General features: G+C 40.4%; 2 protein-coding genes across 3 annotated transcripts in view; both read left to right on the top strand.

The window, feature by feature from the left end:
- The first annotated feature begins 492 nt into the window (after positions 1 to 492).
- Positions 493 to 12,055, top strand: LOC131229218 (phosphoenolpyruvate carboxykinase (ATP) 1-like). Its single transcript, XM_058225111.1, has 14 exons — positions 493 to 634; positions 1,267 to 1,547; positions 2,464 to 2,642; positions 3,734 to 3,887; positions 3,979 to 4,063; positions 7,868 to 7,968; positions 8,206 to 8,504; positions 8,815 to 8,988; positions 9,083 to 9,148; positions 9,922 to 10,100; positions 10,221 to 10,390; positions 10,991 to 11,159; positions 11,701 to 11,876; positions 11,909 to 12,055. The coding sequence occupies exons 2-13, from the start codon at positions 1,288 to 1,290 to the stop codon at positions 11,842 to 11,844; spliced, it is 1,980 nt and encodes a 659-aa protein (XP_058081094.1). The 5' UTR covers positions 493 to 634; positions 1,267 to 1,287; the 3' UTR covers positions 11,845 to 11,876; positions 11,909 to 12,055.
- Positions 12,056 to 17,048: 4,993 nt separating this feature from the next.
- Positions 17,049 to 19,402, top strand: part of LOC131229449 (K(+) efflux antiporter 3, chloroplastic-like) — a 47,858-nt gene continuing 45,504 nt past the window's right edge. The window contains exons 1-2 of one of the 2 annotated variants that reach the window (XM_058225410.1): positions 17,049 to 17,428; positions 18,601 to 18,996. In XM_058225410.1, the coding sequence (XP_058081393.1) occupies positions 17,405 to 17,428; positions 18,601 to 18,996 (420 nt within the window). In that variant the 5' untranslated portion in view covers positions 17,049 to 17,404. The remainder of the gene's footprint in view (positions 17,429 to 18,600; positions 18,997 to 19,402) is intronic. The other variant, XM_058225409.1, reaches the window with a different exon arrangement.

Here is a 19,402-nt window from a genome sequence, read left to right as displayed (position 1 = left end):
TTTCTAGCGCTTGAAGACGCGACAGGTGGAACTAAAATCGATCTCTTCACGTATTTGAAAAGTGTAGATTCGCGCGAGAAAAAAAAGAAAGGTAGATTCACGGAATACGTGCCAAAATTTTATACATATGAAAAATCTGGACCATTCATCATGAGTATCATGTTATGTATATCTCATGGATGAAAATTCAGTCCAATATATAAATCAGGTGGCCAAAAAATTTATGACAGATAAGAACATTTGAAAATACCAACGCCGATGGATGTTTTTTCTGCCTGGAAATTTTGAGTCCAATTTATTGAGTGGCCAGGATCACTTTTGCAGAGTGAATACCCTCTTTCATAAATACTCGCGCGAATTTGCATAAAATGTCTTTATCTATCTCTCTTGGATTTTTCTCCTTCCCGGGCTTAACCACGTCGGTAGAGTTTTAACCATGGTTAACCCACTTGGGTTGAACTCGGGTTAAGACAGAGCCTTTAAAAAGGGCGGGTCGGGGGCTCCGTTTCTCGCATCTTTCTTTTACAAGCTTTCATTGAAAAAAAAAAAAAAAAAGGGAAAAAAATCGTATTGTAGAGTCTTCTGATTTTTCAATCCTCTTTATTTCTTGATCATTTCGAGATTTCGATATCTGGTGTGGTTCATTTCTATATTCTTCTATCTTCTTTCATGCTCTGTTTTTTTCTCTTTCTTCCACGCTCTGTTCTTGTATAGTTTCGATGAATCTCTTGTATGGGTGGATTTCGCTTGGAGTTTTGAGATTTTTGCTCTTTTAATGGAAGTTTTTTTTTTTTTTATGTTTTTATGCTTGGAGAGATTTTATTGAATTTTCTAACTTCATTTTATTGGAATTGAGGATTTTCGTGTGTGTTTTGAATTTTTGGATTGGATGGAGGGATTTCGGTAGTTTTGGAAGGCATTCTATAAAATCTGTTTTGATGGAGATTCTAATATCCGTCATTTTAGTAGATTTCGGATAAGCTTCGGGCACTTTTCTTTCTCTGAGCTTCGGCTTTATTAACTTCTACCCTTTAATTTCTACTTATTTACGAATTAGCCTTCATTTGATTCGTTTAGTAAACATTTGGATAAGTTTCGGAGATGAGAGTTTCTGTTACGACATTGTTGAATGAAAGTCGGTGGAAGCACTCCCTTTTTTTGGATCGCTTCGATTCCACAAGTGTTTGTTTTTAAGATCACAGAGACTTTTATACCCTTCACCTGTCTCTATATTTACGGATATGCCCTTTCTCTCTTTTTTTAAAGGAAAGAGATAGAGAGAGGAAAATGGCGGGAAACGGGAACGGATTCAGTTTCTCGAATGGGAGCGTTGGAAGCAACGGTCTGGCGAAGATCCAGACGCATAAGAAACAGAACGGGATTTGTCACGACGACAGCGCTCCGCCCGTGAAGGCCCAGACAATCGACGAGCTGCATTCGCTGCAGAAGAAGAAATCGGCACCGACTACGCCAATTAACGGAGCGCAAGGGGCTTTCGCTTCCATTTCTGAAGAGGATCGCCAAAAGCAGCAGCTGCAGTCCATCAGGTATATGTAACGAAGATTTAAAAAAGTGGAAATTACTGAAATGCCCATACTTGAAGCAAAATACCACATTTCGACCAAAGGGACAAACTCACAAAACCGAAATTAGCTTTGGTAGCCTGAAGGACTACCTGAATTGGTAGCCCTCTCTGAACTTGGGACATTCTGAGATGTATCAGTTGGGACGGACGGGCATAGTCTCTACAAGCTCTTTGGGGCCCACCATCTTCGTTCCGTTCATTTGACATTGACCCGGCACATTCAAAAGATCTGAACCGTTAAAAAAAACTTTTACGGGCTACACCAATGGCAGCAATGTAAAATTAGGACTAAAACACTCAGGTTAAAGCCTTGCGGCTGGATTTCATATCTGCCCTTCATCGTGGTGAGTCACACGTGATGAAAGATAAAATAAAGCAGTTCCAAATCTCATTCGGGCATTCAATAACCACTTTTTCATGTGGTGTGGTCCACCTGGGATTTGGATCAGTTTCATTTTTGAGCCCACGCTCTAAAATGGATGGACGGTGTGGATATACAACACATATATCAAGATGGGCCCCACGGTTATGGCCTCAATCTGCATTCTCTACCGTTGGCCTTCTCTCTCTACCATTGCTTTGAAGGCTAAAGATCAGATGGCTAGGATCATCGGATCCATGTATACTTTTCAGCCATTTTCCATACGCAGTAAAGGCGATTACACCAGCGGGTGATGAACCACCGGCCAAGTTGGTCCATTTAGATGCAGAACCGTATGATCCAACGGTTTAGATCGCTGGAATTGGCGTGGACCACCATTTATCATCATTTCAAGTAGCTATTTACAAAATTGTCCCTTTGTTTATTCCCATACAAGTCCATCACTCGTGGGTATTTATAGAAACTTGCGTTCTGCTTCTGGTGGCTTTTTTGGCAGTGCGTCTTTGGCATCGCTAACGAGGGAGACGGGCCCAAAGGTAGTGAAGGGGGACCCAGCAAAGAAATCCGAACCGTCCAAGGTCGCGCACGTTAGCCATCATCACTTCACTCCGACTCTCAACATAAGCGACAGCGCCTTAAAGTTCACCCACATCCTCTACAACCTCTCTCCTGCTGGTGAGATCCCCGTCCGCTCGGCCTTTTGGATTTCTAGAAAAGGCTGAGGGTATTTTGGTCATTCACGTGTACCTGTCGTGGCAGCTTCTATCTTACATGGAGTATAGGTCTGGTAAATTGAAATCTATTGAAAACTAGCTGCACGCAATTTAATACATTATATATAAACGAAGTTATAGGAACGTGGAATGTGTAAGCATTTCACAATTGAATATTCAGTGATGATCAAATCAATGATCTGGATGGCTAATTACAATCTTTTTATTTTTTCAATTACAATAGTGAATGATCTGGTAAATGATTGTAAATGAATCATAACTATTTACTTTTGTAATTTGGTTGTCATATTATATATTTTATTATAATAATAATTTTATTATATTATTCATTTCACCTTAAAATCATTCTTAAAATAAAAAAAATTTAAAATAAATATGTAATAATTACATTTTACTTTATTTCCACCATTCACAAGTATATTTCAATATTAATTTATGAGCCATGATTTCTTATTAAACAAACACCTCAAGATGATAATAATAGTTCATTTACTTTATATTTTACTTGAAATTGAAAAAACAATATCTTGTATTCATATTTGAGCATTGTCGACGCCACTCAATCCCCATAAAATGTTTAACTTAATGGAATATTATTTTGTTGACATGTTGCATGCATTGTTTGCCATGATTGCTCCGATTTCACTCCTAGCTGGATGATCGAATCGGAGATGCCATCAGAACGAGTTTTCGTAATGGATAGATGTCTGATCGACTATGATTATTGAAGCAATAACACAAAGGGTTGGGCTGAGAAAGAAAGTCCTGGGGTTTTACCTACTTTCCACAACAAAAACCTACACTAACGAAAGCAACTTTTCTATACATGAAAAATGATAGTTTAGACTAAACAAAGTTCCCTATAAATGGACCATTTGAGAGTCCACTTTGGATAACTAGTCCTGAAAGAACCATTCACATCCCAATGGTGATTACATATTGATTGTAATTATATATAGTGCTCATAGCAGGAGTCTCTGCAAGAACTTCTTTGTGATCCTTGCCTTTGGTTAAATATTTTTTTTTTTGCAGAGCTGTATGAGCAAGCTATAAAATACGAGCACGGCTCATTTATAACATCGAGTGGTGCATTAGCCACGCTATCGGGAGCTAAGACAGGCCGTTCTCCTAGGGATAAACGTGTTGTTAGAGATGAGACCACGGAAGACGATCTTTGGTGGGGAAAGTAAGTCTTTCATTCCCTTTCAAAATAAATCCTTTTAATCTTGATTGCATAATTTTTTAAATTAATTTTTATTTTTTGGAAAAACATTCAGGGGCTCACCCAACATTGAAATGGATGAGCACACTTTTTTGGTGAATAGAGAAAGGGCAGTCGATTATTTGAATTCATTGGACAAGGTAACCTTCTTTTTTTTCTTTGCCTGGACGTCTGTAACTCTTGGAAAGGAAAATGATATGGTTCTCCTAGAGTAATGTAAGTTATAATACACTCAGTTGCATCGAAATATTTGCACTGTCTAATCAACCAAATTAGACCATGCATTACATTTATCATCCTTTTTTCATAGCTACAATCCATCACACCAATTGCCACATTCTAACAATCCAATCAATAGCTTGTAAAATGGGGGTTAAAGTTTATTTTTTCTTTTGAAGTCCAATTAGATATTCATGGGTCGGTGGTAGACTCATAAGAGTCTCAACACAAGGTCTTAGGTTCGAGTGTCCATTGTGGTGTGAGTGCGTAAAAAAAAAAAGGTTCAATTAATATTTCAATCATCTGGTTATAAGGACCAATCATGGATGCTTTGTGGAATTGTTTATTTTATGGAAGGTGAAAGACAATTGGCAACCCACTCTCTCTTTTCTCACTCTTTTTTTAAATGGACCACCTTAGAGTTTCTATTCCATGTGCATGAAATGTTCCTGATTGTAGAACTCTATAATGCTTTCTAAACTATTCTTGTATATTTATAGGCTTGTAAACATTTGACACTAAGCTTTTTTTTATCACAGAGAGACTTTTAAAAGAAAATCCTCATACATTATTTAACTTTAAGCAACATTCACAATATAATTGTTTAATCACACAAGAACTTTGACCAAATCAAATCTATCAAAGTTTAGAACTTTGAAATTATTATTACACTATGGATATAAAACAATTGCATGATTTGAACACCTTTTTTAAAGCAACCTTGAAAATTAAAGGAAAGAGAATCGGAGAGACAGTATTAACAGAAGAAACGTATTTCTTTTGATTCTCCCCAAATCATATATATATATATATATATATATATATATATATTTGTGTGTGTGTGTGTGTGTTAGGAGAGGCCTTAGATGGTAGTTGTAATTACAACAGTCAACTAAACAAGTCAATACCGGCCACTTCCACATCACCCTGTCTTTTCTAATACTCAAAATTTTTGTATAAACATAGAAAAATAGAAAATTAAATTTTCATGATATAAATAACTCAAAAAATTTTCTTCTATTAAAAAATATATGTAACATTTCCTTTATTTGATGGCAATGCTAATCTTTTACCACGAGAAAGAAATCTAAAGGGTGGTCTCTAATATGTTTATCAGAATATGACGAGTGGTCCACATATATCAAATGGTGTATCACCTTAGAGGATGCATGTTTTGATGGTGGGTCACCCTAGGGTCCTTGGGTTCTTGGAACCTAGCCTGTTATTATGAAAATGGTTATTTAAAATAAGATCCTGTTTATATTCCATGGGTAGTGTATTTGTACTATGAACGTCAGCTGTCATTTATTAGAAATGTCCCACCACCTGGGTTTTTTAGTAAATCTTCAGCGAGTGTTTCTGCTTCCTAATCTGCATTTTTAGAATGCATTTGTTTCTCTAAAATGCGTTTTCCTTTCTTTGGGCTAAGGCCTTACATCCTTTTGTAATTTTACGGAAGGTGAGGATCTTTTATATCACGCTGCTCCCAAACGTAGGAATCGCGCTAGCGTAGCTCGTGTAGGTACAGGAGAGATTGCCAACCGCTAACCGAGTGTCATAGGAACGTGCATGAGATCCACACTGTCCATCAGGTGAGGTTCCTCATTATCACCGTGTAATCCAAAAATCAGGCCGATAGAAGGCTCAGATAGCCTGAACACTTGGGATGGGGCCCACTGCGGTGTTTATTTGTGTGTGGAGCCCACTTGGTGTTTATATTTCATCTAATCCATTCATCTTAAGCGCCTCTCCAGGATGAAGAGACTCCCCAAAAATCCCGATATCCAAAATCTCAGGTGGGCCCCAATCAAGTGAATTTGGAGGTTTTAGACATGATTTTACACTGTTTCTTACGGTTTGGCCCACCTAAGTTTCAGATCGGACTGAATATTTGGATCTATGTCAAACAAGAGGTGCCCCATCTAATGGATGGGGTGGATCTCATGCACGTAAAGCCATCCCCACACGTCAGCGTTAGGCACGTCCCGTATACCTACGTGGAGTTTAAGCTAGCGTTTTCGTAAAATCCGTTTGGGTAGTTGCTTGTATTGGGTCCTAAGCTTTCTTGTTTCCGGTGTTTGGGGATAGTTTGTTCCTTCTTTTTTTCGGAAATGACCTTATTAACCTCAATATCTTGTCATTTTATCGAGTCATCGACCACCGATTTCGTTGAACGTCCTTCCCCCCAGCGACTTTCCTCCCTCTCCTCAATTCAGTGGGACCCACCTGTGGCCAAGAGCAACAGGCCACAGTAAATTGGTAGTCCACTGCACCAGCTATTCCTTTTGTGCCACGTGATTCCAGTTCGCCGCAACTCCTCTCACGTGCCAACGCGTGGCACGTGAGTAGGACATAGGGAGATGCATTAAAGTAGGCCCCGCAAGAAGACCACCTTGAGAATCAGGCCGGTCCACTCCCCTCCTGGCTCTTGCCCCGTGTGACCTTCATGGTCGCGACCACCTTAGGGATGCCTTGCACGTGATTTTCACATGTTCACCCCATGCAGATGCAAACCGGTTGCAGGTGACCACTCGTCCATGTGAGGAATTTTAATCTTACGTGTCGGTGGCTCTTTGACTGCGCCGACCACCTAATTTAATCACGCGTGTAAAAGCTGTCACGCGTCTTAATCTCTCTCCAATAAATTAAATTTAAATAAGCATACATGGCCCATGTTTCAGTATAATTCAGATTATTAGTGAGCTGGGCCTCACCATAGATGGGCCATGCCCTAAATATATCCATCTGTAGGATAATCCTAACCTTTCATTTCACTCCCTACAAATGTGGACGGTTAAGAAGAAAGCATCTTCCCAATAATTCAAATCTCTAAATATTCTAAGCTCATGGTATCCAACCGTGGTGCATGTGTTATATGCACTGCGTGCATCTATTACGCCAGCCATACTAGAATACGATTAAAAAAACAGCCAGATGCAAAATTCAAGTGGGAGATGGGTGGGCTACTACATGACGCAAGTTGTGGGCCCACCCAGCTTATGATACTCAGGATGAGTACTTCCTATCTTCCTCCATCTCATGACAATCAGGGCTGGTGATGAGCGGGATACCACATGATGCAAGCTGTGGGCCCACCCAAATAGTAGGTTTTCATAGACCTGAGCATTGAGTCGAGTTGGACCGAGTTAGGGCTGACCTGACTCTACTCGATTTTGAAATAGACCTTACCCGAGCTCGACCCGACTTGGTACTGAGTCCAGCATGCCTGGCCCGATCCGAGTCCGGGTCTGGCCTGGACTAACCCGGACCAAGTCCTGGTCACAGGTACTGAGTCGGGTCGAGTCAGCACCAAGTCGGGTCAGGTGTGGCAGGTATCCATGGCTGAAATTGCAACTGCTGGAATTGCAGCCTATCCATTAGCTACATGGCATCTCAGATCTGAAACGTCCAATCTGGATTTTTATATATGTATGAGTTGAGTTTTGGATTGAGTCGAGTCTGTGTTGGATTTTGGGATGAATCATGTCGAGTTACTGGGTGACCCGAACTCGACTCCATTTGAGTTCGGATTCGGATTGACCGAAGTCTATTTGGTTCGGATCAACTCACCCTCTCGATTCGGGTCGAGTTGGGTCCGAACGAGTCGAGTGGTCCCATGCATAGCTCTAGCCTCTAGGTTTTCATTTCTATTTTCTTGCATTTTCAGAGAAAAAAAAAATATATAAATCTCAGATTGATCTGTTTTATGGTGGGCGACTGCACAGGTCTTCGTGAACGATCAGTTCTTGAACTGGGATCCACAACATCGGATCAAAGTCCGAATCGTATCCGCCAGAGCTTACCATTCCTTGTTCATGCACAACATGTAAGTATATGATTTTAGAATAAATAAATAAAACTCTCTCCCATGATGGATTGATGACTTGGCTGAGTCAGATGCCACTTAGTCCGAGTTAACAGACTCTGGCGAGTTCAATTGGATTGTATTTTGGTCATTTCCTTTGTATGCGACAGAATTATTGCAATCTATCTCAATTGAGCACCCAAACGCACCATAAGATATTATTTGCTCAAGAACATACAATATCTGCTTTCGTGGCAGGTGCATCCGTCCTACACCTGAAGAGCTGGAGGATTTTGGTACGCCAGATTTCACCATATACAATGCCGGGCGGTTCCCATGCAACCGTTACACACATTACATGACGTCGTCGACAAGCATAGATCTTAACCTTGCTAGAAGGGAAATGGTCATTCTCGGCACGCAGTATGCTGGGGAGATGAAGAAGGGCCTTTTCAGTGTAATGCACTACCTCATGCCGAAGCGACAAATCCTATCCTTACATTCAGGCTGCAACATGGGGAAAGATGGTGACGTCGCACTATTTTTTGGATTATCAGGTACTGTTGTACGGCCGCGATCCGTTTCACTGCCTACCATTTGGAAAAGGCGGGCCATTTTAGGCGAAATGTTGATCATACATGCTAATTTGGCAAGCGTGTGAGAGATCCAAGCTGCTCATCAGGAATGACCCACTATGGAAAAAGTCTATCATGGCACTTGGTGAGCCACACATTGACACTGAATGTGGACCACATTCATTTCTGGGCCCACCCAATGAATGGATCAGATGCTACAAATGTGCGAAGGTGTTTTTATTTTACTGCTTAATAGATATTTCATTAATGGATTTTAATTATGTTTATTTAGGCACGGGGAAGACGACTCTGTCCACTGATCACAACCGGCTTCTGATCGGTGACGATGAGCACTGCTGGAGTGAGAATGGCGTGTCGAACATTGAAGGGGGTTGCTATGCAAAGTGCATCGATCTATCGAGGGAGAAAGAGCCTGATATTTGGAATGCCATCAAATTCGGCACAGGTAATAATCTCATCTGATTATCTCTTTAATTAAAATATTTAATCCAAATTAATATTATCTTCTAACATTTTATGAATGATTTTAATGGGTGTAGTGCTTGAAAATGTGGTGTTTGATGAGCACACTCGAGAGGTGGATTATTCAGACAAGTCTGTAACAGGTACAACCAACCACTTCGATGCAATTTCTTGATTGGACAAGTGATTTGAACATCAAACAATTGGCAAATGTGGGGCCCATTGCGACGGGGCCAACACGTCTGTGCCTGATCAGTTTGGCGGTCCTCACATGGGAGGTCTTGATAATTGCCGATCCAAATAATTCGGCATGAGTGATTGCACTTAATCATTCCTCTAAATTTACGACAGTCACACTCAGTCAAGACAGGCCCACATTGGATACCCATGATTGAACTATAATAGAGGCTATAAAACTAAAAAAAAAAAAAAAAAAAAAAAGAATCTGGATCCAATGCAAATGTTTGTAAATTAAGCTTACAGTACAAGTGTGTCCAAGTGCATGTAAGTAAAGCTAAGTGCATCTAAATGCATTTAAGCAGTCTTTAAGTGTGTTTATCTAAATGCATTATACTTAAAATGCACTTAAGACTGTACTTAGTTTCAGGCACTTAAGCAGACTTATATGCTCCTTGTACATACAACAAAGTTTTGTATTTGATTTAATTTTACCCAATTCTCATTTAGTGGAATTATCTGCTTTGATTCCGTCGAATCCATTAAAATACATTCAGCAGCAGATTTTTTAAAATTTTTAAAATTTTGGTATTGTACTCTTAGTAGAATTTCTTTGAAAATTATACTGAGAGTAGAAATCCCAGAAATTGTGAATTATTTTTCTGGTAGTCTTGAGGCTAACACACCTGTAATTTCTTGGATTATTTAGATGGTTGAGTCTATGTTATTGTTGTTGCAGAAAACACACGGGCTTCTTACCCAATCGAGTACATCCCAAATGCGAAGATGCCATGCGTTGGACCACACCCGAAGAATGTCATCCTTCTAGCTTGTGATGCGTTCGGCGTCCTTCCGCCTGTGAGCAAGCTGAGCCTGGCACAGACCATGTACCACTTCATTAGTGGCTACACTGCTCTGGTATATAAATACGTCTATGGCATTTTTTGTTAAATATTGTGGACATGATAAGATCATGTGCACCTATTACATGTAAGTGAATATCAGTAATTTGGTGATGGATTGTTATTGACGAACCAGGTTGCTGGAACGGAAGAAGGCATTAAGGAGCCACAGGCGACGTTCTCGGCCTGCTTTGGGGCTGCCTTTATAATGCTTCACCCCACCAAGTACGCAGCAATGCTGGCTGAGAAGATGCAGAAGCACGGGGCCACCGGGTGGCTAGTCAACACTGGATGGTCTGGCGGAAGGTAAACAAGCAAAAAATACATTTTCTGAAATTGCATCAGAGCCTGTTTGGGTGCCACTTAAAAAATGAGTTCACTCGTTTTAGTTGACTGTAATTATGTATTAGAGATCTTCTTTCTTGTTTTCTTTTTTGAACTAATCTCCTGCAGGCGCTTGAACTACTTGCAGTACAGGGTGTTTTTGCAATTTCATTGAAAATGCTCTGTATTGCAAATCGCGGTAAAGGTGCCTGTAGGTGTTCGTTTTCAAAAAGATACTCTCTAATACATAATTATGATTAACTAAAACAAGATATCTTTAATCTGAAGTGGCATCCAAACAGGCCCTTACCCTCCTGATACAAATGGTCACAATGTGCTAACACTAGCAACGATGTGAGATATTTTCATAGCCATTCCATCTTTGATTGGATGGCTGTCCCTTATGGGGAGAATCCATTGAAGGGCTTTGAAAATCACATGGTGATAATTCATTGTGGGCATTTCTCAGTGGGCCAGTAGACCCTTTCTCTCTACAATGTCAGGACATTCTTGTTCTGTTCAGGTCCAAAACACCTCAATGGAGAAGTAAATTAATATCGGTATATATGTTATGTTTTATAGGTATGGTTCAGGCAAACGAATTAAGTTGCCATTCACGCGGCGAATCATCGATGCCATACACTCTGGTAGTCTTTTGAATGCAAATTACACCAAGACAGAAGTGTTCGGCCTGGATATCCCAAGGGAAGTCGAGGGCGTGCCTTCGGAGATCTTAGATCCAATGAACACTGTTAGTTGATTCTTCCTTCATTTCTTCTTCTCTCTTCTATAATTAAGTCATGTAATGATATCTCAATGGGGATTATATCACATTGATTAGTTGGAGATGAAGCTGCCAGCACATGAATGGCCCACATTGTCCCATTGGTGGAATTGGTGGGACCCAGTTGTTAGTTTTGTGAGCAATGTGGGTGCCATCCATGGATTGTCAACTGTCTGAGTCGACTCGGACTCAACCAAGTCTAATCCAATTCAGCCCATGAGTCAGCATTGAAAATATCAACTCGGATGATTCATCACTGGCTCAATCATCAGTGATACATGTATGGACACAATGTTTGATAGCTAATTTAGAAACCCACAAAAGCACAGGGCTAGTTAGAATAAAGTGGGACCCACTTCCATACAAGTATGAACATGGTGGGTCCCATCATTTCAGGCAGCACGACGGTGGCAGCCTAATACTGTCCAATGGCGGTGGCCCATTAGTATTTATTTTTCTCATATGATAATAAGACATGTAATGAATTAATGATGGTTGATGTGGGCAGTGGGCAGACAAGAAGGCTTACAAGGACACTCTGTTGAAGTTGGGTGGACTGTTCAAGAAGAATTTCGAAGGCTTTGTGAATTACAAGATTGGCAAGGACAACAAGCTCACTGAGGAAATTCTTGCAGCTGGTCCTGTCTTCTGAGAGAGAGAGAGAGAGAGAGAGAGAGAGAGAGAGAGAGAGAGAGAGAAGCTTGTTATTATGTAGATTTAACTGGTTCTCAATCATTTTATAACATCTGTTTGTGCAAGTTAATTTACCAATTTTACATGAAGAATGATCTTTTGGGCATGTTTGGGTGCCACTTAAAAATGCATTGAACTCATTTTTCTAGTCCACAAGGTGACTATTGCAACTGTTAGTGCTTGTTCCATTCGAGATGAACGATTGGGATTAATCGTCCTGTTATGGCCCACCTGAACATGAGATCTTTCAAAAGTTTGCCCATTTGGCACGCTTAAGGGTGCAACTTGGGTTGGGTCAAGGGCAGATTGGGCTCGAGCTAGAAATCCCCCGATCTAACTCTAATTGGGCTGAGCTTGGGTTGAGTTCTTGGAAGTCGCAGCCCTGTGCCTTTATTATACATAACGTGTATCTATTTATGTAACACAAGCAGCCAGGAGTAAAAATAACCACCAACTACTCCCACAAGAGTGCTTAGCTAACCCAATCTAACCAGACAAACCAGCTCAAGTTAGGTTAACGTTGGGTTGGGTTGGGTTGAGTCAGACGTCAAGCCAACCAACTCCTCTTGAGGTTGGGTGGATTGAACCCCAACCCAACCTAACCTAACCCAATCTACCTGAGTTGCACTCTTAGGGATACGTGATGGTGGGCAGAATATAAAAAATGGGATAAATGGCCAAAATTAGGGTGGGGACGTTGCATGGCTTAGTGATCCCAACACCAGCCAGCTAGATGGTGTCAAAGATCTGTGGGTACCACCATGATGTATGTGTTTTATGGATGCTGTTCGTTCATCATTTATTGCATGATCCAAAAAATAAGGCAAATTCAAATTTCAGGTGGACCACACCACAGAAAAACAGTGTTGATTGATGTCCACAATTTAAAAAAAACTTCGCAGGTCCCACTGTAATGATTAGAGCCCGTTTGGATACTGCCAAACAAGTGGTTGAACGTGGATTTTCTGCTCTGGGATGCTAGGTGGGGCCCACCATGATGTTGTGAGAAATTCACTCTGTACATTTATTTTTCTGGATCATTTTAGGACATGAGACAAAAAATCAGGTGGATTCAAAACTCAAGGCAGCCTTTCAAAGGAAAAGCTAGGGAAAGAGTTGCCTACTGTTGAAATATTCCTAGCTCCACCTTGATGTTTATATGCCATCCAAACTGTTTATAAGGTTATTTGATCTTGGAGGAAGTGAAAACACCAAATACTTAGCTTAATACGAAACTTTTGTAGTCATACAAATGTTTTAATGATGGTTACTAAATGCCCATTGTTTCCTCTAGCGTGGCCGCCTTGAGTTGTGGATCCACCTGATTTTTGGTGTCTTATGCTAAAATGATCCGGAAAGATGGATGGGACAGAGTGGATTTCTCACAAACATTACTGTGAGCCACACCTAGCAACCCAGTGCGAGAATTTCCCTCTCCCAAATTAGCTACTCTTTCCACTTATAATAGTTGATAAGTAACTTATTTTAGATAAATAGGTTTGGTTTATGATTAGTTATAAGTAACTTTTTCTTTACTTAAAGTACTTAATCACTTTGGTTAATTTTTTTAACTTTATACTTTTCATAAGTTCTTAATGAGAGGCATAGGAGAGATGAGAGAGAGGGAGAGAGATCTGAAAAGTACGTTCTTTACTAAACATTTTTCTTCTTAGTAAGTAGAAACTAAGATAAACCACTTGTGGTATAAGTAACTTATAACTTAAGATCCAACCACCCCCTCACTTGCCATCCAACTTATTGATAATGTCAAGGAGCCCTGGATGAAGGGAAAACACAAATCTTGGCTTGATCGAAACCTTCTGTCAACCCAAAAACATCTTTGGAGAGCATTAGATGTCCACCGTTTCATGTGGTGTGGTTCACCTGAGATTTGGATTTGCCTCGTTTTTGAGTCAATGCCCTAAAAGGTGATGTCAAAATGGATGCATGGCCTAGGTAGAACACATAAATCATAATGGGGCCCACATAGCTTTGACACTAACTAGTTGGCTATTGTTGGGGTCACTAGCCAAACTGCCTCGTAGGGGTGGGCAGCTCGCCCAGCCTAATGAGCCCTAGGCGGCTTTGATTGGGCTTGGACCTATTTGCTTAGTCTTTGGGTTGGACTTGGGCTCAGGTCGTTTTAGCTATTCCAAGCAATGCCCACTTCATATCAGGAAGGATTGCGTACCGAGTAACTCAGTACGCTTAGCTTACCGAGTAAACTCTATGAATTTCACAGTTATACATGCATTTTATCAACTCCGCCCATACATTCCAGCAGATAAGTTTAGGTTGTTGGCCCAAACACAAAGCATATTGAAGCCTCAAATGAACCACACCACTAGAAACAGTGTGAATTGAACATCTATCATTAAAAATTTCATGGGGGCCAACGAAGTTTTAGATCAATCTGATCTTTGTGTTTTTACTTCATCCGTATCTTTGTGATATTATGAACGGCTTGGATGACAAATAAACATCACTGCGGGCCATAGAAAGGTTTCAACGGTAGAAATCATTATTCCCACGGTTTTCTGTGTTATGATCCACTTGAGCTTTAGATATACCTCAATTTTGGGTTCAACCAATAAAATGATCTGAAAAAACAGATAGACGAAGTAAATAAGACATTCATTTACAGTAGGCCCAACTGAGTTTACTCAGTACCATAAAAGCTTACTGAGTAACTCAGTACGCAATCCAAAACTCAGGCAAGCCCAATTGCCACCCTTTGCTAGGAGGTTGAGAATGAGCTAGCATCCAAACATTCCCATAAGTCAGGCCCATCTAATCGGCTGAGTTTGAGTGGGAAGCGGATTAGGTGACCCAAACACCATTTAATGCTGTGAGGGTATGTGTTTTATCAACACTATCCTTCCGTTGTACTAGTTCATTTCAGAGCAGGAGTCCCCAAAAAAGAAGCAGGTCAAAAGCTAAATTGGACCACATCACAGGAAACAGGGCAATTGAATGCCCATCATTAAAAACTTAATGGAGAACACAAAAGTTTTGAATCAAGCTGGTATTATTGATTTCCCTTCATCGAGCCTACCTAACTTTATCAAAAGGTTGGATGGAAAATAAATATTACTGTGCGGCTCAGGAAGATTTCAACGGTTTCGTCTTATCTCCGTTGTTTATTGTGTAGTCCACCTCAGCTTCCAATCTACGCCAATTTTGAGCTCATTCAGCTGCAAAAGGAGGGACTGCAGGGATATCAAAAAACATACATCACATCACGATCGGCCCACATCACACCGCCACGGAAACGGATTGGCTACTCCCCCTGCCACCAGCCAATGGCTGGTGGTCGGTGCTATGTGGGCCCACAATGATGTATGTGTTTCATCCATGCCGTCCATCTATTGATTTAGATCATTTTATTTTATGATACCAAAACTGAGGTATATCCCAGTCTCAAGTGGACCACATTACAGGAAACAGTGTTGAATGAGCTTTAACCATTAGAAACTTTTTGAGGGCCATAAAAGTTTTGGATCAAGCTTATCTTTGTTTTTTCCCTTCATCTGGGTCTGTATGACCTAATCAATAGATTGGATGTCAAATAAACAGTACAGTGGTCCTCAAGAGGATTTTAATGGTGGATATCCAATTACTATTGTTTTCCTGTAGTGTGGTCAACCTGAGATTTATATTACTATTAATTTTGGTATAAAGCCCTAAAATGATCTATAAAAATGGATGAACGGCATGGATGAATCACATACATCATGGTGGGGCTCGCAGAGCACCAACCATCAGCCACGGGGGTGGCAAGGGGAGTAGCCAATCCGTTCCCCGCCACTTACCTGAAACAATCAAATCTCGCCACGTCAGGGCTTCACGGAACTCCCTGTTCAACGGCCTTACTGAATCCGCTCCCCTGATGAACGCATGGGATCTCCTGAAAATTCGACCCACGTGGTCAAAACCCACCCACCCTCTCTGCACGTGAGCAACATGCTTACAGAATCTTCCGAGGTGAGGGAACTAGAGCGAGTGCACTTACTTAGCACTAGCCTCTCAGACGTGGAAAATGCATATATTTGGCACAAATGAACAATCCAAACGGTTCATCAGACAAGGCCCATATGTATAGGATCTTCCACACCTATGCAAATTTCTCACGTGCAAGAGTCTAAATACCAAAGTCCGTACTCGCTCGAATTCACCACAATGACTCCACCTGCTGATAAGGTTACGCAGACCTGATGAGGGGAAGATTCAAATATATCGGTAGCGGATTTGTTATTGCCCGGGTAAGACCTTGGTTGGTGCTACCCTAACCATGTGGGACCCACATTGATGTATTTAATTTATATCCTCGCCGTGAATCCATTTTTTCATCTCATTTTAGAGAGATATCCCAAATACTAGGAATATATAAAACTTAGTGGACCACACCACTTGAAACTATGATAAATGATCATTAAAAACTTTTTGTGGGCTACAAAAGTTTTTGATGAAGCTGATATTTGTATTTTACTTAACCCATGTCTTCTTGGCATTACTAACAGGTTGGATTTAAAACAAACATTATGAAAACCTTAAGATGGGCCCTTTGGAATTTATAATGGTGAGGCAATCAATCACCACTGTTTCCTTTTGTGTGGTACAACTTAGATATAGATATGCTTAATCTCTGAAATTATGCACTTAAATAGGATGGTAAAACAGATCTACGGAGTGGATATACAACACATCATCAAGGTGGGCCCCACACTAATGGTAACACCCACACGGTGTTACCCGGGCAACACCTAATCCACTCCCAAATATATCCAAAAGGACCAAAACCTGTGGCACGCAAGAGGTTTTAACGGTAGCCATTAAATCACAACTGTTTCCTATGGTGTGGTCCACCTGAGAATTGAATCTCCTTCATTTTTTTGGTTCAAACCATAAAATGATCTCGACAAACAAATGGTCTGCGTGGATATACAACAAATATATAGAGTCGGGCCCGGTGTTTCCCGGCCTCACCTAATCCGCTCTCGAAAACGGATGGACGGAGTAGATTTCTCCCAAACATCACAGTGGGCCCCACTCAGCTTCCGACCGCAGAACTTCTGTGGTCGCAGGTCGCAGGCAATCTTCTTCCGTACCGCATCTGACTCGCGCCATATCCAAAAGGAAACTCCTCTCCCATACGTCTCCTTCCTTTCCACCCAATGCATAAAAAGAAAAGAAAAATCAAAACGTGTATTCTTCCACATTCAGAAATAATAACGAAAATAACTTCTATAAAATTCGAATCCAATCAAAATAAATTCATTTTATTCATTTAAAATCTCTCTCTCTCTCTCTCTCTCTCTCTCTCTCTCTCTCTTTTCTTCTAGGGTTTTTCTTCTTCTTTGAAGAGAGAAGAGAGCAGATGCTGCGGAATTTCTTCCAAGAACATGAAATGTCGATTCCACGCATCTGAATCAGCATTTCCTCTCTCGTTACACTTCCAACCTTGGCATTTGGACTGGATATTTTCTCATTTCTCCGGAGCTCGTTTTGTGTCCTAACCGATGGCGAATTGCCACAGTTTCAAGGTATATATGCATTTTGGTTGCTTGATTCTGCTTCAAATGACGGGAAAAGATGGTTTTATTTAGTTATTTTTATGTTGTTTGAAGTGAGAGGTTTTGATTCTGTTTTTATTAGCTGAAAGGCTGGATGATAGTATCCACTCTGAATTCTGCTGGTCCTTGAATTTTCAAAAATTGTGAGTTTAGATGGATTCTTATATTATTATTGTGATGGAATTGCAAACGGCATTTGGCGGCACCAAATACTTATATCGTGGGTGCCACTTAACGATATCTTGACTACAAAAGGGATGCCGGGGGTACTGATGTGCATGCGTGTGAAATTGCCGAGGTGGCACACGTGTGTGAGAACAGGGCCATTCGTCGGCTAGCATGCGCCACTTATGTGTGGTGGCCCAAATAATCAGGCCGGTGAAGCCTGTAGATTGAATGCTTACCATCAGTCTTCTTCTTTTCTTTTTTTTTTTTTGTTTTTTTTTTTCAAGTCCTTTTTAGCTATGCTTTTGGACCATCTGCCTGATGCTTGGAATCACAACACATACTGTGATGGCATGCAAACGTGCCAGTAGCCTTATCATGGATTTTATAGCTATAAGCAGGCACATCCGAGCAATAACTTGGCTATGGTTAGGATATTGCTGCTTTCAATTCATAAACTCTGTAGTATGCAATTTGAGTTTGATGTTGTGAAAACCGAAAACAACATACAGAAGGAGTTGGCGGATTCTTGATTAGTCTGGATATGGTTTTGCATTTGTCTAATCTATTTGCCAAGTCCTTGGTGGCAATCTAAACAGCATTTTGCTTATCCTATTTCATTTGGTTTCTCCAAAGGATTCTTGTAGTAACCTGGCAGTGACCATTGCCCACAATATTCTATGCATACTTTTATTTATCTAGAAAAAAGAAAACATTTTATTTGTCAATGCTTCCTGGAAATTTAGTTGGGGCCTAGTCTGTAATTAACCGTTCATAATTCTCAGTTGCTAACAAACAGCTTGCAGTTTTTGATATCTTTTTTCTTGTAATACTACTGAGGTAATGCTCATTGTTCTCTGATTTGTTGTGTTTTTCAAGTAGTGGAACTTTCATGTGCTTTGAGTGTATTGTTGCTCAGTTTTGTATTAAAGGTCACGTTCTGGACAGCTGAGCAACAACATATGGTTACTTTGCAGGGACATACCATCATATATCAGAGAAGCCCTATAAAGGCCTATCCTTGCGCATATTCAGGTCCGAAGAAGCATTATTTTCACATATCCTCTTTCCATAATGAGCAAGTGGATTTAATATCAGGCTCTGCATGCCGTAGAATAAGTCACTGTTCACTTGTTGCAAGGAGTAGCTTCAAAGGCTTCCACATGCCTTTGTTTACTCCTACAAAATTTGGATGGAAAGGGAATCATGTTTGTGGGCGTGAAAAGTCTCACACCGGAAGATTTCAGACATGTGCCCAGATTGATGTTGCCACAGCAGTTGATGTCATCAATGATTTAGGATTTGATACTCTGACATTCTTAGCTGTGACCGTTGTGGTTGTTCCTGCATTCAGAATCTTCAAAGCTAGCCCTGTAAGCCTTCTATGTTTCAATTTCCTTGTGATAGATACTGATCATCTTCTAGTTAGCTCAGCATTCTCAGCTTTTCTTTGTCTTTTGTAGTCTTTTTGGGGAATTCGAATTCTTCCTTGTTTAATGCAGAGGACCATTGGCAAGCTTTGAGTTTTTATTTTATTTTTGGTACTGTTTAATTTCTATATTCATCTTGGTCTTTCTTTCTTTCTTCTTCTTCTTCTTCTTCTTTTTTGTGGGGTGTGTGTGTGTGTTAAATAAAGATAGCTGCATCTGGTAATTTGTTGGTCTTCTCAGTGCTAAAGTATTTTTAAGTTGCAAGTCATCTTCCATTAAAACATTCAATGAAGACTGAAATTCTATTTTCACCTTGTAGGTGAATATTTTTGGGTATGTGCATAGAAGT

Source organism: Magnolia sinica, chromosome 16, assembly GCF_029962835.1.
Source record: "Magnolia sinica isolate HGM2019 chromosome 16, MsV1, whole genome shotgun sequence".
NCBI lineage: Eukaryota > Viridiplantae > Streptophyta > Magnoliopsida > Magnoliales > Magnoliaceae > Magnolia > Magnolia sinica.
The sequence above is the reverse complement of the archived record's forward strand: the minus strand, read 5'-3'. Positions and strand labels throughout refer to the sequence as shown.